The sequence below is a fragment of the Mustela lutreola genome, chromosome 2 (assembly GCF_030435805.1).
Source record: "Mustela lutreola isolate mMusLut2 chromosome 2, mMusLut2.pri, whole genome shotgun sequence".
Taxonomy (NCBI): domain Eukaryota; kingdom Metazoa; phylum Chordata; class Mammalia; order Carnivora; family Mustelidae; genus Mustela; species Mustela lutreola.
In genome coordinates, this window is record NC_081291.1 from 24,736,537 (window position 1) to 24,763,474 (window position 26,938).

The 26,938-nt window shown below is 39.9% G+C and overlaps 1 protein-coding gene across 8 annotated transcripts in view; it reads right to left on the bottom strand.

Moving 5' to 3' along the window:
* The window catches only part of ERC2 (ELKS/RAB6-interacting/CAST family member 2), a 932,553-nt gene that overhangs the window by 328,551 nt on the left and 577,064 nt on the right, over positions 1-26,938 (bottom strand). For all 8 annotated transcript variants that reach the window (XM_059161221.1, XM_059161225.1, XM_059161223.1 and 5 more), the window contains one exon: positions 25,771-25,931. In XM_059161221.1, the coding sequence (XP_059017204.1) occupies positions 25,771-25,931 (161 nt within the window). The remainder of the gene's footprint in view (positions 1-25,770; positions 25,932-26,938) is intronic.

Genomic DNA, 26,938 nt, shown 5'->3' on the forward strand with positions numbered 1-26,938 from the left:
AAAGACACAGGCAGAAGGCAAAGGTTAGCATCCCAGCCCTCCTCCATGATAGCTGTATGGTTTAGGCAAGTTTACTTAGCCTCTTCGACCTTCAGTTTCCTTCTCTGTAACCTGGAAAGAATATCTTCTTCATCAAGTTGTACAAGGAGTAAGTAAGATGGAAAGCACTGAGCTCTGTACCTGTGTTCTATAAGCCACATATGTTTAAAGGACATGCTCAGTAAGTATTTGACACTGCTCTAATCCAAGTAACAACTATTTGTCAGAGATAGAATTGTAGTGTTGCTTGGTCTAGCTTTTTAACTATGAAGGTGAGGCTGTTTCAAGGTCCATTTTTTAATTTATAATATGTGCCAGGAACTCAACTAGGACCTATTTACATAGACTATATCTTCATTTGTCAGAGTGGCACCATCTACGGGCTCTACATTCTAGCTTCTTCTGAAGAATATGAGAGAAGTTGTGTGCCAACCTCAAAGCTACTGACAGAGGCAAAGGTCCTTGGAACGCCATGTCCCTTCACACAGGTGAAGTTGTTTGGCATGTACCCTTCCTTCTGCTAGAACACAGATGTGATGGCTGGAGCAACAGCAGCAAGTTTACAACATGAAGTCAAAAGCTGACCACATCAAAGGTTAAGATAGGATGGCAATAGTAAAAATACCCTATCCTTTCTCCTCCTCCAAACTTACCTTATGTGAAAAAACAAATTATTCAATTTGGGAGTATCCTGTTGGAGCAGGCAAGTACAACTGCAGCTGTTACCTACCCCTGATTTCTCTTTGGCTTAGAAGATGTGGCTACATAGAAAAGAGGATTTCTGGGCACCTGCACATTTGCGTGGGCCTATTTAAGGAGGGATTATATGGCAACCTGAGATGCATAATATCTGCTGCCCAAACTTGTCACGTTTCCCCTTCTAGCGGCCCCACCACATGCTGCAGGATCACACAACACAATTACTAAATCATGGTTTTATCACTGTCTGTGATAGTTTGGCTTCCCTTGGGTTCCAAAATATTATGTTTAAAAATATCCATACTTGCCCTTGGTTGTGTTCCAAAAAGAAAAGACATTATTGGCCAGCATGTGCCTTCCTAAGAAGCACTGACGAGAGTACATCTTGAAGTGAGCACATTAATGGGTGTCCTTTAAACCCTCCGCTTCCCATTTTCCCATTAGAGCCTCCTTAATTTAGCACCCCAGGATTCTACTTAAATTCCCTTCTTAGTCAGGATTAGGGGAGCAAAAGGAGACCACAGGGCCCTGACCCTGACAGTTCAAATTGTCAGCGCCAAGAGACTGACACACTTTTCTCCCCACTAATCCCACATTGCATGGCATGGTCTCAATTTTGGAGAAATCCGAATGCTTATACACTTAGCCAATTCCCAAGTGATTCAGATAAACTTAGTACCAAATAAGTGAGGCATTTATGTATCTTGAATATCTCTACTTGCTCAATGCCAGGCCCTCAATATTTCGATAAAGTGATGACAGGAAGAACACAGAGAACAAAAAGTGAAAGCAAAAAAAAAAAAAAAAAAAAATAGTCTAAGTACATGGGAAAACGATGAGCCTCTAGAATTTATTTTGTATATTTGAGAGGAAATATATGTTCATAATGCAATTTTCAAAATGTAGATTTTAGAGACAAGATTGGTTTTCCTTCCCTTTTTTGAGGAAACCAAAGTAGATTTGGGCTCAGAATATTCAAGGGCAATTTCTAAAAGCCACTTGGAATTGTCTTCTTCCTGAATCTGCCAAAAAAAACTGCACTGAAAAGAACTTTCTGTCTGTAGCAGTGCAGTCAAATAGAAATATAATATAAGCAAAATTTTCTAATAGCCACATTTAATATGTAAGAAAATATAAGTGAAATTAATATTAATATTTTTATTTAAGCCAATATATCTAAAATATTATTACTTGAATATATAATCAATATAAAATGTATTAGAGATAGTTTATATGTTTTTTTTCCACACTAATGTGTTTTTGAAATCAGGTATCTATTTTATACTCACAGCACTCCTCAGTTGGACCTAGTCACATTTCAAATGTTCAATAGCCACATAAGGTTCATGGCTCCTGTACTGGATACTAGTCTATAGTACTTATCCTGTAAACACACACGCACATGGTCAATGGAAAAAGACTGTCATTACAGCAGAGTAACATGTATATTTTTTTGACCCCTCATGCCCATCCCATACAATTAATGAAGGGAGGGAGGAGATGTAAATTAGCACAGCCATTGTATAGCTTAATCCAGATGAAACTGCTGAGGTGCAACCATTCTTAATCTATAAATATGGCAATTTCATATGGTTCAACTTAATATTTTCACCCAAAGAGCTCATGAGAGGATTCATGGTGAGATTCAGAACTTAGGCTTGCAGCAAGCCTCCAATAAAATCACTGTCTTGAGTGGTCACTGATTGCAGAAGTATGGGCCAATGACATTTCAGGTCCAAGTGCAGCAATTCATTAGCTGCTAAGTTGTTTCCTCTTTTCTTGGCCAAAACACAGTTCCTACAAACCTGGCTGAAAGATAATATTTGGTCAAAAAGTAAGGCAGTGGTCACTGATAAGTGTTACTGGCCACCATGCACAGCTCAAGGTCTATGGCTGCAGACTCCTGGAAGCATATCACTTAGAAGCCTCAGAAGCCCCTCAAACTCTGTCTTTGCAAAACCATAACCTCCAAAACCACTACCATCACCATCGTCGTCATCATTGGTACCATCATAATCACCATCATTGTCTTCACCACTACTGTCACCAACACCATGACCATCACCACTGGGTCATCACCCCCCAACAATAACGGTCATCATCATCATCCATCATCACTAACAAGAGCATTATCACCATCATCACCAGGCCTATCTATATAAGTCCTTACTTAGTTCCTTTACCCACTTCCCTAAGACATCTTCACTCTTTCACCCAGGGAACTCCTATTCAATCTTTAAGACCTCGTTTAAATATCACCACCAGAGTTCTTCTCACCTCACAGGCTAAATGAATTGCTCTCTCACTTCTGTGGAACCACTGAAAAAGTCCTTTATCTCGGTTATAACATAATGACACAATTATGCAATCTTCTCTCCCAACTTTCAGTTCCTAGCACTGGGCCAGGTACTAACTCTAAGATTCAAAATAAATATAAACTGGTTGAATTCAGATGAATTACAATACAAGGGCATTCACTATGTAGACATTCCTTGGATGCTGAGCTAAAAAATGATTCTGAGGCTGTAATCTGATATTTCCAATCATTCTATATATATTTTGTCTTCAGACAGATTGTAAATAAATATGGACATGGGCCATAACTTCTGTGTCTTTGTAGATTTCACAGTACTGTGCAGAGTCCCCCACTTTTAATAGCTTTATAAATATAATTCACATATCATACAGTTCACTCATTTAAAGTGTACAGTTAAAAGGGTTTCTGTATATTCAGTTGTGAAACTATCACAGTCAAATTTTAGAAAATTTTCACTATTCCCAATCAAAATGCATACCATTACTAGTCACCTTTCATCTCTTCTCCTAACCTTGGGCTACTATGAAACTAATTTCTACCTCTGTGTATTTGCCTATTTGCATATAGACTGGATCATACAATATGCAATCTTTTGTGACTAACTTCTTTTATTTAGGATGATGTCTTCGAGGCTCTTCCATGTTGTAGCATCCATCAGTACTTCATTTATTTTTATTGTCAAATCATCCCATCTATGGATATACCTCATTTTGTGTATCCATTCAGCAACAATCCACACATTTGGGTTGTTTCCACTTTTATCATATTATGCATAAGATGGCTAAGGATATTAATATACAATTTTTAAATAGATGTTATGTTTTCATTTCTTCTGGGTATTTACCTTGGAGTGGAATATGGATGTCTGTCATATGGAAACTGTGTGTTTAACATTTGAAGGAATTATCAAACTGTTTTCCAAAGTGGCTGCACCACTCTACAATCCCATCAGCAATGTGTGAGGCTTCCAGGTTCTCCACATCCTCAGCAACATTTGTTATTGTCTATTACATTAGTTATCCTTGTGAGTATGAAGTGATAGCTCACTGAAGTTTTGATTTATATTTCCCTAAGATTAATGATGTTGAGCTTCTTTTCATTCATTTAATGGCCATTTGTTTATCTTCTTTGGAGATATGTCTATTCAAATCCCTTGCCTTTTTCTGATTGGGTTGTTTGAATTTTTATTAAGTTGTACAAGTTCTTTATATATTCTGTATACAAGTTCCTTATGAGATATGATAGCAAATATTTTCCTCCCATTTTGTGGACTGTCTTTTCTTGATGGTGTTCTCTGAAGCACAATAGTTTTTCATTTTGATGAAGTCCAATTTATCTATTCCTTTTTTAGTTGCTTGTGGTTTTGGTGTCATATTTAAAAAGGCTTTGTCTAACAAAAGGTCACAAAGATTTATACCTATGTTTTATTGTAGGAAATGTTACAGTTTTAACTCTTACATTTAGATCTGTGATCCATTTTGAGTTAATTTTTGTATATGGTATGAAAGAGCCTTTCACACAGCTTAGGGGTTTTGGAAATAAATAGTCCACACATTTTCTTTTTATGGATCTCATAACACGTTACCAATAGTTCCTCTTCAATGGCAATTAACTCAAGTTTGCTTTATCATGAGCATTTTATAGAGACCTGGCATTCAAGATGTTCTAAGAATTTTGTACAGGAAGAATCTAAGAAAGCTAAAAAGACTATTCATCATTGAAACATTGATAATATTGGTAAAATTCCTCAAATTTTGATTTTATATTGTCCTTTGATATCTTCCTTTCATTGTCTTGAGTGATTTCTATATTCTGAATACTGAAAATTCAGTAGATGTTTATGGTTTCTTGGTTTTTAGTGTTGTTTCTTCTCCTTCCTTCTCTCCCCCCCTACCTCCCTCAGTTCCTTCCTTCTTCCCTTCCTTCCATTTTCTTTCCTCCTTGCCTTTTTCATCCATCCTTCCTTCCTCCTTCTCTCCTTCCCTCTCCCCTTCTTTCCTTCCTCCCTGCTTTCCAACTAAAGTGTAATCTCACTGAAAATACCTTCGACAGATCTTGATTGTTTTCAAAAACATTTATCAGCGACTACCCCCCACCCCATGCCACACACAGTGCCTAGAATAGGTCCTGGCAATAAGTGTTTAAGAGTTTAATTTGAACAGTCAAATCCTATCCCTGAGTTCCAGACCAAACTATAAGGATTCCCTTCACCACAATGACTGTACAGGCACTGTTCTATCCATTATCAATTTAAAAACATTTATTTTATAATAATTGAACAAAAAGCATTACTCCATGTAAATGAAAAATACAAAGAGAAAAAATAATAACTGTACAATCATGACATGTAAATTCATGCATTGGAAAACAGACTAAGAAAAAAAGATAATTCAAAATGTCAAGGCTTTTCCCTGAGCAAATTATTTCTTTTTTCTGTTAGTCAACATTTGTCATAATATGCATATTTAATTTCTATTTTTAAAATTTTTTTTTAAAGATTTTATTTATTTATTTGACAGACAGAGATCACAAGTAGGCAGAGAGGCGGGCAGAGAGAGAGAGGAGGAAGCAGGCTCCCTGCTGAGCAGAGAGCCCGATTCGGGACTCGATCCCAGGACCCTGAGATCATGACCTGAGCCGAAGGCAGCGGCTTAACCCACTGAGCCACCCAGGCGCCCCTAATTTCTATTTTTTAAAAAAGAGCTCTCTTTAAAAAATTATTTATTCTTGATTTTTCAGATATAAGAGGGATGTAACATCATTGCTACCAATCACTTGAAAATGTTATATAAGAGAACGCATTTTTATAATTACAAAGTCTTATACAAATATGACTTACTGTTATTATGTTGAATAATAATAATATAATATAATTCAATCTGTTATACTGTTAAAATATCAAGCACTTATAGAACTTTTGGTCATTTAGCACAGATAATCTTCTGTATTCATTTGGTATGATGATAACATACCTCCTTCTCCCCTGCCTTACTGATCATGGGTGCATTTCTACATACTAAAGATTAATTTACTAGCTCCTAAACCTTTAAATGAAGTAAACTCTACACCTTTAGGGCTTATCAGGAAGCACATGAGTTGTGTGTGGAGGGCATGCACAAACACATGTGCAGAGTCAAGCTCTGCATCTCCAACAGGCAGGCTTTGCTCCTGCTCGTAGGGCAAGATGGCCATAATATAACCTGTGTCTAAGACGCTGGAATCCAGCAGATGTTCATGCATCTTTTTCAGTTTGTTGGCTGGATTTAAGAACCCTGGAACCTGTAGTTGATTAGTTTTGCTCTGGGTGCCACTGAGGCCCAGGGGAATGATGCTAAGAAGGTTTCAGGAGACAAGGGCATAATTCAGTCAGCCTACAAAAAAAAGGAAAAAAGCAATCTTGGCAACAGAAGCCTGCCTGCCTTCCCTCCCAGATGAGTTTGGAGAGCCCTTGTTCTTTGGACTTTGACGTCAGAGGCCGAAGCTTTCCTGGTCCTTCACTGGCTGCTGCTCAATAAAAACACCATCCCATTCCATCATTTTGATCATCATTATTTCCTCAGTTAATAAAACTTAAAGAAAGCATGTTTTCAGAGATAGCTGCGAAGGGGCAGAGGCCCATTTTGGCTGAGGTCAGCCTTGGCAGAAATGAACTTTTTTTTTCCTAAGGTTTTATGCTCTTTTGGTAAAATCATATTGTTTCAAAAATTAAAATAATAAAACAATAGTTATGCAATGGAAAGTGGTTCAAGTTTGCTGCCACAAATTTTCATGTATACACTTTTAGTTGCATTAAAAGCTACACTCCAAGCTGGTGTTTTAAATATTTTTTAAGCTCAATATCTCCCTGAAAAATTCCAGACCAATTCGGGGAGTTCCTTTCATTGTGTATTTTATTTTTTAAAATCCTGTCTTATTATAAATATATGAATTATTACTAATACCATCATCAAGGAAGGGCAAGGCTGAAAATTTCATATCCAATTACAGCTGACCAGTGTGAAGGTAAACCATATGACAACACACTGTGGACACAGCATCTCGAATGGTAGCTTGAAAAACATGACTTAGGTTAGTAACCAACTTTCAATGGCCACATGTTAAGAAGAAAGTGAGAATGAAGGGAAAGTGGGGGCTCTATCCCTGATGGAGGGAAGCTATTTGTTTTGAGGCAAGGATAAGGCTAGGAGTTGAGGATGTTTGGTGGAAGATATGCTATCATTGCAGCCTTATGGGAGTGATAATTTTGAACTCCTTCCCCCCATATAAATGAGCATTTCCAAGAGAATCTCCCAGAGCTGCTTTGGAAGAGAATCCAATATGTTCAACTATTGAGTTGTCTTTATTGGTCATTTGAATATTGTATTTGATTGTGGGTCCCCTGTGAAACACTCCTCCCTTCCCCCTTCTGTATCCCTTAGGTCTTGTGTGTACTGTTCCTCCCAATCGCCATGCTTCCTCCCAGTCTGGATTAGATGTCCCAATACCCCCAGGACCTTCCTTATCAGAGTACTTACTCCATCTTTCCATCCTCCTCATTAGTATGTGAGTTCTCCTAGGCAAGGACCATGTCACTAGGGCCAGACTCAGTGCCCAGCCCATAGATAATGTCCAGTGACTAATTGTGGAAGGCATATATATATATATATATATATAAAGAATATCCGAAGAAGATAGATTAGAATAGTGAGGGCCCTCTAAAGCTGTTACAAGGGGTGCCTCGGTGGCTCAGTGGGTTAAGCCCTTGCCTTCAGCTCAGGTCATGGTCTCAGGGTCCTGGGATCGAGCCCTGCATCGGGCTCTCTGCTCAGCACGGAGCCTGCTTCCTCCTCTCTCTCTGCCTGCCTCTCTGCCTACTTGTGATCTCTTGTCTGTCAAATAAATAAAATCTTTTAAAAAAAAATTTAACTTGTGATCTCTCTCTGTCAAATAAATAAATAAAATCTTAAAAAAAAAATTTAAACCTGTTACAAAAAAGAGGAAAAGAAATAACCGGGTACCTTCAGATGGAGATGAAATGATTCTGCAGTATAAAGGTATGAGAGGGCACCTGGGTGGCTCAGTGGGTTAAAGCCTCTGCCTTCAACTCAGGTCATGATCCCAGGGTCCTGGGATCGAGGCCTGCATCGGGCTCTCTGCTCAGTGGGGAGCCTGCTTCCCCCTCTCTCTCTTCCTACTTGTGATCTCTCTCTCTCTGTCAAATAGATGAATGAAATCTTTAAAAAAAAAAATAAAGGTATGAGAGAGAAGACAGGAGAATAGCTTTAAATAATCAAAGACTATAAAGATGGATTAAATACCTAAGTGGCCTCAAAAAGCAAAATGTAAAAGAACCAAGAGCAAGAGGATAAAATGAAAAAGAAAGTTATTATAGTGGAACAAAGACAAACATTTTAAGAAACAGTTCTCTGAAAAGAGAATGAGTTTCCTTAGAACACTCATGTAGATTTATTAAGACTTACTAAGTAGTATAACAGTTTTATATGTATTAACCCATTTAGCCATTAGAGAAACCCCATAAGGAAGGCAATATCATCTCTATATTTGATCAAGGTCATAGTGCAAGCAGAGTGAGTGGTAGGGGGCAAGATCAAACCTAAGTCATCTGACCCTACAAAGTCCAGGTGCTTGGCCCTTAAGCTAATGCTTTCCTCATCCTCTTTTGACGCTGGGCAGATGCTAAAGGACCCCTTCCCAGAGATGATACAGAGGAGTCAGGGTGCATCACCAGAAGAGATAACAGGCTAGATGATATGAAAGAGTTTGTTTCCATGACAACACTTATTGTCACCACTTGGTCTTACTTGGCTCAAGGTCCACAAAATGTAATGGACATAAAGTCTGTCAACCAAAATGTAGTGGACATAAAGTCTGTTTTCATGTGGGACCCTAGCTTTCACATTTCTCCACCCTTTTGGAACACATTTTCTCCCTGCCTTCTACTGCAGCCAGCATTAGAATGCTGCCAAATCCCTGGCCCAGCTGTCATGACTCCTTGAGTCATTCCCCCCTAGAGCAACCAAATGTGAATGCCAAGCCCAAGACAAAAATCTGGCTCAACATAATGATGTCACATTGTTACCTAGTAGAGGGAGAGAAGGGCACAAGGAATATTTGGATACAGAAGCTATCTCACTGCTCCCTCGAATCACCAAGGTTGGATGTACAATAGATATTCCACCGTTCAAAACATCAAGACTAAGCTAAGCTCCTGGAAATCAGGGACTAGGTCTGAGTCATGACTGGATCAGCATCTAGCACAGTGGGATATCTCTAGTTATTGGTCAATAAATGATGGTTGAATGACGGTTGATGCTTGAACATCATAGGGGCTAAAGCCCCAACTCCCTGAAGAGTCAAAAATCCATGTGCCACCTTTGACTCCCCCAAAACTTAACAACTATTAGCTCACTGTTGACTGGAAGCCTTTCTGGCAACACAGTCAATTAATGCATATTTTCTGTTTTATGTATTATATGCTATATTCTCTCAATAAAGTATGCTAGAGAAAAGAAACTGTTACTTAAAAAATCGTAAGAGAAAACAGTACCATTTATAGTACCATACTGTATTTATATATTAAAAAAATCCAGTTCAAACTATGTTATTCAAGGGTCAACTATAATTAATGAACAAAGACTCTAAAATAACTCTGCAGAAGTTAAATTTTTGTCCCAGTGATATGGGGGCTTCCGGGAACAAGCAGATGTGATCATTAACACAAACAGTGCAAGAAGCTGAATGCTTATCTTCAGGACTCACCAGAGATCCAGGAGTTTAACCTCATTACAAAGAAAGCTTAATTTTAATTTTATTCCCTACAGAAAAGCTACCATTAGTCAAGACCCAAGAACCCTTAGGTGTAAAAGATGTGACCAATCATGTTCATGTTCACACTATGGAAGTTATTATTTCTTTAAAATCCTGGAAAGTTACCTTTCAGTAAAGAAGTTGGAAAAAGACGCAATCAAGTTATGTGTAGAAATGTCAATAACTGCTAAGAGATAACAAATACTCCACCCAACATGTCAGCTCTGGGAACACTAAGACTTATGCATTAGGGAGAATAGAGCTGAAAATCGATTAAGGAATGTGTCAAGTGGTGTAAATCCTTCTGATTTCCCTGTATAATACCACTACATAGTCCACGTTGCTGTTTTATAGCAACATTAAAACAAATTAATTTAAGCCTCTTACATTTGGATCCCAGGGAATTTCAACTTTATGGGGAAAAGCCTTCATTACAATTCTCCTCCACCGTAAAGTACTTGTAATTTGGTGTCAAAAATGTTTATCTGAAAAAATGAAAGTTTATATTGAAATATTTTTTTTCAGATTATTAAACTCTTTTATTACTGTGGCACCTTGTAACAATTATAAATTTGTCAATGCAAGAAATTATAATATCTAAAATTCTGTTTTTTTGTTTTTTGGTTTTTTTTTTTATTTTGTTAATTTTTTATTTTTTATAAACATATATTTTTATCCCCAGGGTTACAGGTCTGTGAATCACCAGGTTTACACACTTCACAGCACTCACCAAAGCACATACCCTCCCCAATGTCCATAATCCCACCCCCTTCTCCCAAACCCCCTCCCCCCAGCAACCCTCAGTTTGTTTTGTGAGATTAAGAGTCACTTATGGTTTGTCTCCCTCCCAATCCCATCTTGTTTCATTGATTCTTCTCCTACCCACTTAAGCCCCCATGTTGCATCACCACTTCCTCATATCAGGGAGATCATATGATAGTTGTCTTTCTCTGCTTGACTTATTTCGCTAAGCATGATACGCTCTAGTTCCATCCATGTTGTCGCAAATGGCAAGATTTCATTTCTTTTGATGGCTGCATAGTATTCCATTGTGTATATATACCACATCTTCTTGATCCATTCATCTGTTGATGGACATCTAGGTTCTTTCCATAGTTTGGCTATTGTGGACATTGCTGCTATAAACATTCGGGTGCACGTGCCCCTTTGGATCACTACGTTTGTATCTTTAGGGTAAATACCCAATAGTGCAATTGCTGGGTCATAGGGCAGTTCTATTTTCAACATTTTGAGGAACCTCCATGCTGTTTTCCAGAGTGGCTGCACCAGCTTGCATTCCCACCAACAGTGTAGGAGGGTTCCCCTTTCTCCGCATCCTCGCCAGCATCTGTCATTTCCTGACTTGTTGATTTTAGCCATTCTGACTGGTGTGAGGTGATATCTCATTGTGGTTTTGATTTGTATTTCCCTGATGCCGAGTGATATGGAGCACTTTTTCATGTGTCTGTTGACCATCTGGATGTCTTCTTTGCAGAAATGTCTGTTCATGTCCTCTGCCCATTTCTTGATTGGATTATTTGTTCTTTGGGTGTTGAGTTTGCTAAGTTCTTTATAGATTCTGGACACTAGTCCTTTATCTGATATGTCGTTTGCAAATATCTTCTCCCATTCTGTCAGTTGTCTTTTGATTTTGTTAACTGTTTCCTTTGCTGTGCAAAAGCTTTTGATCTTGATGAAATCTCCAAAACTGCTAGAACTTATACAGGAATTCAGTAAAGTGTCAGGATATAAAATCAATGCACAGAAATCAGTTGCATTTCTCTACACCAACAGCAAGACAGAAGAAAGAGAAATTAAGGAGTCAGTCCCATTTACAATTGCATCCAAAACCATAAGATACCTAGGAATAAACATAACCAAAGAGACACAGAATCTATACTCAGAAAACTATAAAGTACTCATGAAAGAAATTGAGGAAGACACAAAGAAATGGAAAAATGTTCCATGCTCCTGGATTGGAAGAATAAATATTGTGAAAATGTCTATGCTACCTAAAGCAATCTACACATTTAATGCAATTCCTATCAAAGTACCATCCATCTTTTTCAAAGAAATGGAACAAATAATGCTAAAATTTATATGGAACCAGAAAAGACCTCGAATAGCCAAAGGGATATTGAGAAAGAAAGCCAACGTTGGTGGCATCACAATTCCGGACTTCAAGCTCTATTACAAAGCTGTCATCATCAAGACAGCATGGTACTGGCACAAAAACAGACACATAGATCAATGGAACAGAATAGAGAGCCCAGAAATAGACCCTCAACTCTATGGCCAACTCATCTTCGACAAAGCAGGAAAGAATGTCCAATGGAAAAAAGACAGCCTCTTCAATAAATGGTGCTGGGAAAATTGGACAGCCACATGCAGAAAAATGAAATTGGACCATTTCCTTACACCACACACAAAAATAGACTCAAAATGGATGAAGGACCTCAATGTGCGAAAGGAATCCATCAAAATCCTTGAGGAGAACACAGGCAGCAACCTCTTCGACCTCAGCCGTAGCAACATCTTCCTAGGAACAATGCCAAAGGCAAGGGAAGCAAGGGAAAAAATGAACTATTGGGATTTCATCAAGATATATTGAAATATTTATGGATGAAATAATATAATGTCTTGGATTTGCTTCAAAAAGTACTGGGATAGGGGTGCCTGGGTGGCTCAGCGGGTTAAAGCTGCTGCCTTCGGCTCAGGTCATGACCCCAGGGTCCTGGGATCGAGCCCCACATTGGGCTCTCTGCTCAGTGGGAGCTGCCACTCCCCCTGTTATGCTCGTGCTCTCTCTCTCACTCTCTCTGTCAAATAAATAAATAAAATCTTTTAAAAAGTAAATAAAGACTGTTAGATGACATTGTTGAATGTGGAAAGAACTCCTTTCTAAATCTACCTGGTCTGGTGCCACCTGCCTCCAGATGGGAGAAGGCCTGCATGCTAGACAGCCCAGTGTTACAATGCTACTGGTCCCATTAACACACTGGCTGGAGGTCCATGTATCCCAGAAAGGGACTGAGCTGGTCCACGGTGAGAAAATATAAACATAATGCAGGCTATGACTAGACCAGCTCTTCTCAACCAGGACTGATTTTCCTTTCTAAGCGGCTCTGGCAATATGTCTGGAGACACTTTTTACTGCCAACTGGAGGAGGGGATTGCTCCTGGCATCTAGTAGTTAAAGGCCAGGGATGCTACTAAACACAGGACAATCCCTATAGCAAAGGATCATCCATCCCAGTGTCAATAGGGTTGTTGCAAACCCTCAGATTAGAGCTATAGTTGCTACAGAAATCCTCTCACAGCCCCCATGCTTGCATGGAGGAATGAAGGTGGTAGGGGCGCAGAACACAGAGGAAGCAGGAAGAAGGGAAAGCCAGGGGCACGCATCTCCACCACTCCCAGAGCCAATCTAACCTCCATTGTGTAAATGCAGATTCCTGTGGGTCTGTTGAAATCTTTCACTTCTCTCCTGGGGCTCCACTGCCAAATTCCTAAGACAAGCTCTCTCCCTCTAGAAGACTGCACCACTTCCCAAATAGCATGCCCACACCCAAATCTATCCTCTGTGCAAAAGCTAGAGACAGTATGGTGTGGTGGTCAATCATGTGGCCAGACGACATGACAATCCTTAAGAGGTTCAAAATCACCACTGTTATGTGACCCTGGGCTAGTTACTTAACCCCTCTGTGTCTCTGTTACTTCAAATATAAAATGGAGATGATAACAGCACTTATCTTAGAGGGTCATGTGAAGATAATGATTTGTTTCGTGAGTGAATGAGTCTATGATTGAACAAATGCCTGAGTCCATGAGGAGTGCTTAGTTGTACCTCAGGCTAGAGTGCTACGTTTAGAGCAGTTGCTTCTCAAAGCTGCAATGCCTTTAGCTTTATGGAAACCCCAAATGCTCTGAGCTTAGCTGAAAGGAGGCTACCCATGGCCTGGAGGCAGCTGACTTGTGCTCTGGCCAGGACGTCCTAGAATGCTCTCTTTCCTTCTATCTCAAGAATCTCTTCCCTCCTCAGTCAGGCCAATGGCCCCAAGCCTGAATTGTTTTCCCTTGTACGTGGCAGGAGCGGGAGGCTGTTTTCACTAGTCCTAAGACTAAGGCTGACACTGGGTACATCAGCCCCATGTCCTTCTGGGGCTGGGGCAGCAGCCATCATTCATATTGAAGGGTCATTTGGAAGCCAAGTGTTTTTAGAAAAACCACAGAATGGCAGTTTTGTTTCAGTGTTTTGACTTAAGCATCAAACAATCTGCTTCTTTTTCCAAAATTACTTAATATGGGAAATGTAAACATTTTCTAACAGCACTTTCTCAAATCATCCTAACAAACCTCACACATATGACCATGACACCATGGACTTTCCCACTGTACCAGTCTGGGTCTGGCTGAAAGACAGAATTCACCACAGATGGGTCCAATGAGGAGACTTCAGTGAAAGGTCTACAGAGGAGAGGTGAGCAGGGTTAATAAAACAAACAAGACATGGTGAGGCACCCAGAAACTGGCAACAGTGGGCAGCCATTCCCTTGCCTTGGGCTGAGGGGCAAGAGGAAACATGAGTTAATCCCAGCTAGCAGGAGCCAGGGATGGAGCCGTGCTGAGAGGGAGCTGTAGCCCTGAAGAGAAGTCCCTACCTCCAGAGATATGACCACAAAGCAAGAAGGGAACAGGAAGAAAACTCTAGCTTTTTTCACCTCCCACCCTCCCATTTCCAGCACCTCCTATTGGTCTTTGAACCCAATCAGGAGTTAGCTTGCAAAGGAACTCTAGAAATACATACCCAGGGTGGGTAGCTTCCCAGGGCACAGCCTCCCCTCCCAAACAATGGCAGGAGGTAGGAAAGAGCATGAGGTTGGCCTACCCAACCCCATGTTGCCTTAGAATTAAGCCTTAGATGATGGAAGTCTTAGAAATGCATCAAAGGGAAAGTTTTCCAAGAAAACTTCCAGAGATAGAGCCAAGAGGAGAAAGAAGCTCCAAGCTCAGGGCTCATGAAGTGAACACACAAACACCAATTTCAAAACAGAATGGAAAGATAGCAATTTAACTTTTATCATAACTGCATGCTGGCACTAGCTCCAGTGCCCTCTGCAATCCTCTCCAAGGAAGCAAAGTGCAGGGTATGAGTAATAACAGATTCTCAAAGTTGGCCACAGCCTTCTACAGGTTCGAATTAAGATCCCAGGGATACTGGCTTAACCCAAAGATCAAGTCAAATACTGCACTTCAATTTTCACAATCCGTTGGTTCCCAAATGCCGTGACTGGAAAACCAAAGACCTCGGCCATACTTGATTGGCGGCTTGGCTTCAGGCGAGAGTTCTCAATTGTTTTGCTGCTGGTGAACTGAGTAGTCTCCTCTCAGAATCTCATTCTCCAGGCAAGATTGCCAGAGCCAGGCCCTTATCTCCTCAAAAAATGTATGCACATGTATGTACACAAACACACACACACACACACACACACACACACACTCCTTCCCAGGTGCCTGTTCTGCTTCCTTCCCTAACAGTCAAAATTAGAATCTAGCAAGATAACCATTATGCTGAGAAAATCAGAATATATTTTGAAGCCCAGCATTTTATAGGGTACCAGAACATGGGTAGGAAAGGGAGGGGGAGGAAGGGAGAGGAGAGAGGATGGTGGTTAGAAGAAAAGGAAAGAAGGAAGAGGAAACGGAAAAGAAAGGGGAGGCTGGGTGGAAAAGAAGGCAGGAGTGGCCAAGGTAGAGGGAAAGGAGGAAGAGGCAGCTAGCAGGAGGCAGAGTGTAACTTTCATCAGCATTCTTCATTCCTTCAACACACTTGTATTAAATGCTTTCCAGGGATCCAGAACATTCAAAGCCTTCCCCACCTCCATACAATGCCTTGCCCTATAACCCTTCACTGACTTGGAGCCTTTGTGATGTTCTCTTCCAGTGAGGATGAGGATCTTGATATTTACCTGTTCAACCTCCATATCTTAGGGTTGAGGCTTCCCCGATCATATCTGGACTACATTTTACCTATGCCAAGAAGATACTACAAGAAGGCAGAAATCCTTCTAAGTTGGGAGTCTTTCCAAGTCCTGCCCTTCACAGTTCTGGCAGGCAGCTGACATCTGGGCAACAGTCTATTTCCCACTGATGCCCTTAGTCTCTACTCTGACATACATTCTTTCACCTTTGCAGTGTCTTTCTTTCCTTTTTGCCCTAAACAACCATTGCAAGAAGTGTTCCCTAGCAAAAGACGTAGTGACCCAGAGGGATGTGGTGATGGAGGGAACAAATAGAAGGGAGAAACAAAGGTGAAGAGAAAGGGGCATCAATTTATAGAGCTGACTAGAGGACTAGCCCATTGAAAAATGTCCAATTTCATACCTTCAATTTATAGTTGGGCAAACAGGGGGACAAAAGACAGCCACAGGTTAAGAAATGATGAACACCAGAGCTAGAAGGATTCCATGGTCGGTTGACCAGCTGGCATGGATGGATCAGGTCTTTTGTATCTTAGTGAGGATTTATATTTATAGGGACCACAGTTTCCTAGGCATTTGGATCTGAGACCTGTGCCAATTCCCCTGGCATGAACCTCCATCGTGAGCTGGTCTACAGTCCCAAGAAAGCAAGCCAGAGTCTAAGAATTCAAAGTCATTTACACAAAACAGAAAATCCCCAGGCCCTCTGGGTAAAGATCATGATCCTGAATGGGGAAAACATATCCTGTATGAGTCCCCTTTGAAAATAAGTCAAATTAGGGCACCTGGGTGGCTCAGTGGGTTGGCCTCTGCCTTTGGCTAGGGTCATGATCTCAGGGTCCTGGGTTCGAGTCCCACATCGGGCTTTCTGCACAGCGGGGAGCCTGCTTCCCTCTCTCTCTCTCTGCCTGATTCTCTGCCTACTTGTGATCTCTGTCTGTCGAATAAATAAAGAAAAATCTTAAAAAAAAAAAAAAAGAAAGAAAAGAAGTAAAATTAAATCAGAGATGAGACCCTATAAAGCTTTTCTCTCTTCCCAAATTTAAACACACATTCTTTAAAAAGGGAGGCTAGTTATGGCTTCTCAATGCTCACTATTGGCATGTGGAGGTGGATCATTCTATAATGTTATAGAGGCTGTCCTGTGCACTGTAGAATGTTTAGCAGCATCTCTGGTCTCCAGTAGCAACTCCCCTTTAATTGCGACAACCAAAAATGTCTCCAGACTTTGCTGAATGTCCCCTAGGGGGCAATATTAACCCCATGCTGAAACACACTGCTTAGAGAATCAGACTACTAATGGGGTCATCTGAGTCCAAAGCTCTGTTCACAATGGGAGAGAGTGGGACGGGCTGGCCTCAGCTCACTCAGCTATAACTTGCAGATTCAGGCTGTGAACCTGAGTCCCAAGAGCCCTGCTCACTGGACCAGAGAATTCTCATTGCAGGATCTGATGTATGACCCTGGCTGTACTGTCTGGCCCTTGGTTTTTCTTTGTGTGCTGTAGCTGTCCCATCCATTGCCTCCTGAGGCTAAACCTGGCAGCACCCCCCACAGCATTAGATCAAGTACTTAAAAAATTCCTCCAACAGGATGTTGCTCTTGGATTGCGAGAAGGAACACAACTGTCCCCTTTGACTTGCCATGCTTTATAAGATTGGAAGATCTGTACATTTCTCTTTCCCTGTTCTTAATGGTTGACCTTCCCTAGACCCCATGGAGCTGCTGTGAGGATGGAGATAACATAAAGTATGGTGGCTGGAATTATTTAAGCTCTACAATTCACAAGCATTCAGATTATTTAACTGATGATTATGATTATTTAAGCTGAAAGATTACACCACTTTAGCTCAGAAAATGTTTGTATTTCCATTAAAAACCACCAGGCCAAGGGCCCTTTGACTGACATTTTTCACTATTAAAACTATACATACAGTGCATGTTTTTGGTGAGAAGACAGTGTGTCCCTTATTTTGTTTTAAGATAAGGAAGTTGACTTCAAAGGCCTCTTCCAACTAGCTCTCTTCCAATCCCCCCTCTGAACATCATTCCAGCCTGCTGTCTTGCACCCCAGAAGCAAGTTGGAAGAAGCATCCATCTGCCTATTGCCTTCTACTATTTAATCGAAACCAGTCCTGCAATTCCTACACTTAAAAATTCTTAACAATGACATCTAAGTTCTTCACTCAGAGACGGTGTGCTCAGTGGTAAAGATCATGGACTATAGTGTTAAACAGACTTGCATTTGAGTTCCAGGTGTCTGGGACTCAGCTTCTGCATCTACCTAGTGGGGACAATAACATTCCCTAACTCAGAGGAGGTGGCAGCAATGTGCCCCTGCCTGACAAATAATGAGCACTTAATAAAAGTTTACTGTAATAGTAATTCCATCACCCAAAGTCTTGCGTGCACTGAAGAGTATATATGTCTAGGCTAGTTCAATTCTCTGAAGGCATGTGAATCAGAGATAATATATTCCTTGAGGCAGGGAGAGTGAAGGGCTCTTGATTCTACCCGACATGCAATTTAACCAGTAATTTTTTCCCTGTAATGATTTGTGAAACATGTTTGTGCTTGGCTAATACATTTTACATCTAAAAAGTTTTAAGAAAAATAACACAATGTACAAAACTACAGAAAAATTCTATTGTGGTCCTAATAGAGAAGACTGTGTCCTAAACCAAGCAGTCATTTTTGGCTTTTGGCAAGTTTCTGCATTTAAACACAGTTTCTCAAGGGAAGCACAAAGTAGATTTCGGCATCTCCTAAGTGTCATCCACATTTCAGGTCATTTGTTTAGTGAAATTACGGCTAGAATTCCTCATTGGAAGCACCATGATAACCCTGTTGCTATCTACCTGGGGATGGAAATCCCTTCCATAGCAAGCAGAACAGGTGTTTTTTGGCTAGCACAGGAATTGCTTACACACCTCGGGAGCTGCCTTTAAAGGCTACAGAGTCTTCCTTCCTCCTTTCTCCTTTCTGCTGACTGAATGTGGACAGGATGGTTGCAGCTAAGACAAAAGTCTTGCATCGGGGTGAAAGCTATATGCTGAGAAAGGCAAAGCATCAAGACAGGAGAAGCGGAGGTCCCCAGTGACTATACGGCTACTTGTATGAGCTTCTGGAATGTGAGGTTTTCTGTTCCTTGCATCTAAAGTTAATTAGACCCCTCCACTATTCTAAAGTTATTTTCGTTGCAGTTAAGTTTTACTTATGCACTGTAAGCTTTGTGTACAGGCTCTTTTCCACTAAAGGCACTAACACACCAACTTCAGGGTTACAAGAAAGAAACAGAAATCATGAGTGATAAGCATTTATGTGACTGTCTGAAGCACAAACCTCAATTGATGTTGGATAAGCAGTTCTTTATGACATTTATTTTCCCTCTCTCTGTCACCTGTCCTCAGTCAGAGCAGGTAACCTGGAAAAGCTGTGACGAGCTTCATCCGTGTACTAGCTGATTCAATTTACTTTTCAAACTGAGCAGGTGGTAAATAGAAACAACCAGACAAATTAGGACATTCTACAACACATTACCATGGGTATTTAATATTTTTTTAAATTGGACATGTTGAAGTTTTTCTAAACAGACCATTAGATACAGAAAGGATTTCATTGTAGCTCCCCTCAAAATGTTGAAAGCATTAGGGCTAATTTGGAATTTGGAGATAGGACCAGTATATGTGAACTATGTGTTTATCTAACATATTAACATGCAACATAGCATTATATATTCACTCACATACATACATACATATGCACATACATATATGACATTTTGCCACTTAAAAATCACCTTTTCATAAGTGCATAATTTCATTAAATCCCCATAGCATCTTTGTAAGATGGTGCAACTGAGTTTATTAATTTTAAGTAATGGATGCCTTCAAAAGTCTCCTCCCAGGCTTCATTTATCCTGTCCAAATTGCCAGGCACTTAGGATTCCTCTCTAAAGAAATGTGATTTGTCTTTTCTCATGCTGGCATGAAATAAAGAATAAATTGATTTTATCATTTTCTGCACCCTGCCTCTCCTTTGAAGGGTACTTACCTAATGAGTAGCTCTCTCAAAAAGGATCCTAGATCAAAGAAGCCAACAGGATAATGCCTTGAAATAAGTTGCTGCCTTACCTCACTATGAACTTCCTAAAATAGCTTAGTATACACAAAGGCTTTTGAGGCTATCTGGAGAAGATGCCTAAAATGCAACAATACTGAGTAAATTAAGATGGATCTTACATCATCAGATGAGTTAAAAATATAGAGGTTTTGTTAAAATCTTTATGTAACACAAGCACCAGAAATCACCACAAGTCTGAAATACGCACTTTAAATCATGTAACTATTAACCAGCTCTCAAAACCCTATTCATTCTGTACTTAATACTAAATTAAACTTATCAGTTAGCCTGCCGATCTGCCTATTAAATTACTATGCTAGTTTAAATCTTCTGAGCAGGCACACACAGATAGATTTTAAGTACTATATCTCATGGCCTTCAATTCCTTTTAGCCACAGATATCAAGTTCACCTGTCACAAATTAAATAATTGAGCTTTGGTTATTGAAATGTAAACTTATTAACCAGCATTAATAAAACTAAACATATAGAATGATGTTCTAAGTATTATTTTAATAAAATTCCTTTTAAATAGGAGCAAATGTAACAAAGATGAAGCATTAGGAAATGTTGTAGCAAGAGGTTTAAAATATTTTTTTAAGTAAAAGAATAATCTTATAGGGGCGCCTGGGTGGCTCAGTGGGTTAAAGCCTCTGCCTTCGGCTCAGGTCATGATCCCACGGCCCTGGGATCAAGCCCCACATCGGGCTCTCTACTCGGCAGGGAGCCTGCTTCCCTCTCTCTCTCTGCCTGCCTCTCTCCCTATTTGTGATCTCTGTCAAATAAATAAATAAAATCTTTAAAAAAAAAAAAAAAAGAAGAATCTTATACACAAAGGAAAGTGACTATAGTGCTCTTCTATAGTGCTCTTCTATGAGAAAACAGGGTTGGGGCACCTAGGTGGCTCAGTATGTACAGCAGCTTACTTCTGGTTTCTGCTCAGGTCATGATCTTAGGCTCCTGACATTGAGCCCCACATCAGGCTCCACGCTCAGTGGGAACTCCGATTGAGATTTTCTCTCTCTCTCTCTGCCTCCCCTCCACTGGTGTGCACTCTCTCTATCAAATAAATAAATCTTTAAAAGAAAGAAAATGCAGGTTGGGTTCTGTCCGTTCCTTCCGGTGTCCGGATAAAGACAGGCAATTAGAATACTAACCAATAAAAACCAAACTAAATGGGGAGGTGTTGGGAGGAAGAATCCTATATGAAATACAGTCAAAGGCTCTCCTCTGACTTAGGTCTCTAAAAGGGTTCTCAGTCTAGGAAATTACACTGAATTTTCCATGTTCCTCTTTATCCCAAAGACCTACAAGGGTCCTTACCTTTGGAATAGCTTTCTAAGTGGGATTCCAAATTTCCTTGGTTATAGGAAAAAAAATATTTTTCTCATCTATCTACTCATTTATTTGCTTATTAGTTCATTCATTTCCTCCACTCATTTCACTCAAGTGCAAGCTTGATCAGGTGGGATTTTTCTGTTTGTTCACTTAGAACAATCCTTGCCACATAGTAGGTATTCAACGAATATGAATTTTTGTGCTAATTCATCCTTTCATACCTCAAAAGTTTATAAAATGCCTACCACATGACAGGTTCTAGATACCAACATTAAAAAGAAATTACACTATAAATAAAACCAACTCATGAGAAATCTTTAAATTCGAGGAATCAAGCAATATTTTCTCATTCTAAATTCAGTCTAAATTTAAACTAAGAAGATAATTTCCTGCACTGCTCCAGGAGAATGAGAGGGAAAAATGTAGATATTTATGGCACATGTCCTAAAATGATAAAACACAAAACAAAACTCTGGTTATAAATGAAACAGCTGGGTTGTAGGGGTAGTTATCAAAAGGTAGCGTGAGGGATCTTTGTAATGATGGAATAATTCTATATCTTGACTTTGACAGTGATTACACAAATTTACACATGTGATGAAATTGCATATACTAAATACATACACAAAACAAGTACATTTAGACCCAGAGAAATCTGAATAAAGTTGGTAAATTGTACCAATATCCATTTCTTGGTGTGATCCTATGCTATAATCTATAACTATTCAAAATGTTACTATTGAGGAAAATGATTTCTTATAACTTATAAATGATAAATGATTTCTTAGAATTGCATATCAATTTATAATTACTTAAAATTAAGTTAATAAGATAGAACAGCAGAATGCTTATCAAAACATTCTTTATATTGGCAAAACATTAAAAGAAAAACCATGACAAGTGGGAATATTACACAGAAAGCCATTTAGGTTTCATATAAGTACCAGTGAGGTATCTGCAAGTGCCCATGACTTCTAGTGGGAATGGTGTTCACCAGGGCCTGGTGAATTCCCTAGTAGTAATTACATGGATGGGAGTCTGGTTGATGCATGCTGGGAGGCTGGACCTAGCTGCTTTCCAATTTTAAAACTCTGTGCCATTTGATTTTACAATGAATTTAACAGACACCACCTTTCATTTCAAAAGCCCCTTTTATGTTTCAAAGCACTTTCACATATGCTGATCCATATTCATTTTCAGTTCAGTACTTCAAAAAAAAAAAATCCTGTCTGTACAACAATTCTATAGAGTAGGCAAAGCAGTTATTATCACCTCCATGTTACTGAAGGGAAAACTGAGGTAACCAGGTAGTGATCTCCTTCAATTACAGGTAAGTTAACATATCCCAGCTCCTTTCTCCTGACTCACGGCCCCACCCCTGCATCCTCTAACACCATATAACCTCTCCCTTCCTACATGGATTGGGAATAGATAGATGCTGCCTAAAATTGCTTACAGGATGCCTGCCAAGTTGAAAGAAAACCAATAGGGCACCTGGCTCAGTCAGTTAAGTTAAGCATCTGCCTTCGACTCAGGTCATGATCCCAGGGTCCTGGAATGGAGCCCTGTGTCAGTCTCCCTGCCCGGTGGGAGAATCTGCTTCCCTTTCCCCCTATTCCTACTGATGCGCTCGCCCCCTCTCTCTCTTTCTCTCACTTTCGCTCTCAAATAAATGAAACCTTAAAAAAAGAGAGAGAGAGAGAGACCCAGTAATGCTTGTCACAAGTGATAGTAAATACTGACAGGGGATATACACATCCGAGTTTTTCCACTAACTTATGTTGACTCAGTTAATGTCCAGTAACCAATAAGTCAACTCAGCTTAAAAATCAGGATTGATCAAACCAGTTGGTTGACCTGAACAGCCCAGGAGGCTCCTGAATCCAATTGGGATTTTTGGTCAATATAATTCCCCATACTTGTGTCCCCATAGTCCTGGGAAGGAGCCCATAAGTGGGGCTTCTGGGCCAGTTAAATAGTGAATAGGGTCCATATTGGGCTCAATGAAGCAGGGCTTTGTTACTTTTACCAAAGGAATTAACAGAAGAATTCTGTATTTATTTTGCAGTGGCAGAAGATTAAGCACTTGAGCAATAATGTGGCAATTCACCAAAAGAGGTCTTAGTTAGGTGCTATCTGAAATCATGAAATTAAGTGGGAAAACATACACATGGAAAAGGTTTATATGTTTAAGAAAAATAAATCCAAATTTTAGATAAATGATACTCTTCACAAAGTATACTAAACAAATGACATATTTTCATTGGCTGATAGCATCATTTACACACATATATCATTTTCTGTGTGCCAAGCCCTCCTCAGGGGCTCTCCTCTCAAACACTCCACGAAAGTCGTTATAGAAGGAAACAGAAGGGCCAGCGATGTTAAGGTCATTTCCCCTAAATCACACAGCTGCCAAGTGGAAGCAACAAGATTCCAACCTAGATCTGATGACTCCCAAATCAGTGTGCTTCACTGTTACTCACTCTCTTAAAACGCTGAAAGTATATGTCCTTTTTATAAACAAGACGTAATAGACATTTCCTTTAAAAGCCGTAAAAAATCACTCCAAGAGACACAGAGTTAACTTGGAAATAGCTGGAGAACAATGGAAGAAACTAGGCTGAACTTCACACATCACAACACACAAGGGGGCAGAAGTGGAGCTGGTGAATGGAAGAGAATAAAAAGCCTGAAAGGAATCAATGTATTGCTATTATTAATAGATTATTGTTCAAGCTGGTAATGTCACAGATGTTTGAAATACTCTTCCTCTTAGCTACATAAAATCCAGTCTTTGCATTCAATCTAGTCACTCATTCGATAAACAATTATTGACCATTTACCATATGCTGGGCACTGTTCTAGGCATTATGATAACACAGTGACTCAAACTGATGAAAGTTTCAGGCTTGGTGGAATGCACATAAGCTCCATGAGAAAATAAGACAGTAGAAAGGGAGCTTGATGTAGAAGATTTCAGTTTTAATCCTGGCCAGATGGCCTTAAGCAAATTACCTGAAATCTCTCTGAATCTCAGTTCCCTCACTTCTAAACTGAGGATAATAATATCTGTTTTTAGGGGTGCCTGGATGGCTCAGTAGGTTAAAGCCTCTGCGCTCGGCTTGGGTCATGATCCCAGAGTCCTGAGATCGAGCCCTACATCAGGCTCTCTGCTCCGCGGAAAGCCTGCTTCCCCCTCTTTCTCTGCCTGCCTCTCTGTCTACTTGTGATCTCTGTCTGTCAAATAAATAAAATCTTTAAAAAAATAATAATAATATCTGTTTTTATTATGTATTATTTATTAGGAAAAATGCAAGTTTATGCATTAAAAAAACTACTTATTCTTTGGTCTTGGAGAAACTGAGGTAGTTGACAAGGAATAAAAGTTTTGTCCTCATTATTAAATCCTTCAAAATATTTCATTCCATATTTTCCATGATCTAAGCTTTCTGGGTTTAATGTTAACCATGTGTAAGACTTATGGGGTCAGGATAAGGTCATGCTTCCATACATAGCCACCAATTTCAAAGTCTATGTTACAGGCTTAAAATGCCATAATTATGTACATTTCCCTTACTCTGGAAGGAAGTTAAATTATATCTTAGTGATTATTTCATCTTAACTTATAGAGAGAGATGCTGCTTCTTGCCTACTTCTTTAGGAACAGATCCATAGCCAAGTGATTATTTCTAAAATCTTTGAGTAATTTTCTTTCCTATGTTCTTCCATGGTGATATTATTTTGTTTTAAGAATGAAATAAGAGCTAGGTGGAGATGGGTGTGTCACAGGGCCACAGGAAGTATCATTGCCCAGCATGAGGTCACACTTTATTGATTAAATCAAAGAAAAAGATTGGTTCCTGTCTCTCCCTACCCCTCGCCTACCCTACCCTGGGGTGAGGGGGAAGAGGTAGCAGGGGGATTTCCAAGTCTGTTTTTATCAGCCCAGCAAATCAGAGTCCTTGCTTTCTAAACAAAGAGGTGCCAACCTTGAGACTCTATGAAAGCCAGCACAAGCTACGCATTGTACACATGTGAAAAGAATATAATTAACAAAGTTATAGTCACAATTAGGAAATACCTCCTCAGAAAAGTTTCCACTTAACTCTGAGCAGCACTCAAATTACTATTGTGCTTAACGAGGCTTCTGTCTCTTGGCCAGCTCAGACCTTTGAGACAAATCTAAGAATAACAGGGCCGTCCGCAAAACACAGAAGCACAAAATTTAACGCTGAATTTTTTTTTTTTTTTTTTGAATAACAGATACGAAAAATGTGCAAATGGGGAACACGGAAGCTATGACTAAAATAAATAAATAAATAAGAAGCATAGTCCCGGAAATGAATAGTTAAGTGCTGGGCAGATTATTCTTTCTTCAAATTCTTTGTCTTTTCTCGCCTTCCTTTCCCCATCCCTGAAGAAAAGTTAGAAAAGAAAACCCAGGAAAACAAAAATGGGTACTCACTTCATCTCCAGGATCTCCTCCAGCTGTTTTCTCCTTTCTATCCGGAGGTTGGCCAAATGGGCTTCTTTTTCAGCTAGAGACTGCTGCGTGGAGGCCAGGCGGGCCTTGGTGGCATCCAGTTCCTGTCTGGTCTTCTCCAATGCACTCATCAGTTCCTCTATCTGAAAGGCACAGGGAACATGGTGTTATTTATCCTTCATTCAAGCACCAGGCCTTCCTTGCTAGCCTGTATTCTGATAGACACAAACGAATCATAGCCATCCTTGAACTGGGCACTGTCTCTTGGAATCCAATCTTTCTTTGTCACTGGTTGAAGATAAATGTTTCAACACAAGAAATGTCCAAATTTCTCCAGGGCCCTCATTCAATTGGATTATCCGATAACCTTTATAGAAACTATTTAATATATTTATTGGTAGTGGAAGGTAACTGGCTTGACCCAATTTCAACCTGTGTTTGGCAAAAATCTCAGATACTGCCTCACAGTTGGCGGAAGGCGATGCTCAAAAGGCATTTGCGCAGCACAATATACTTTTGTGTGTAGGCCCCAGAGTATTCTGACAGGAAGTTAATCTACGTGTTTCAGATTCATTCATGTTTTAACCTATCAAAGTGTTGTTTGGCAAAAGCAATTTGATGTCCAAGGGGCCTCAGGAGCCCCCTCTCACCTCACCTCCCTGACTCACATTCAGGAAGCAAGGTTTGGCCAAAGGTAAACAGAATTCCAGCCACAAAAGGTTCAAGTTTGGTTTGCCCCTGAAGTTTGAGAGGGTTCTAAACTTGAAATAAATGACATGTAACTTTTATAGGGTGCTAATACACCATAGAAATAAGCCAGACTATCAGATATCTAGGATTTTTAGCCAGGTCCCAAAAAATTGGACTAGGGAGCCCCAAGGCAAGGCCTTATTCTCCCTAAACCATTGGGGGCTTTTAAAAGCCAACACACAACAAAGAGAGCTGGTGTTTACGGTTCTGTTCCAGAGACTTCCGTGGAGTGAGCCAGTGAAATGCCATCCTTTGCACAGATGCAGGCCGCATCCACCCTGCTGATTTAAAACCATGGTTCCAGGAAGTTTCTAGATTGATATTTGGGTTTCTAAGCCACCCTCCCACTTCCAGCTGAACTTGGCAGAATGGGATCATCCATCACTAAAGTCAACAGAAC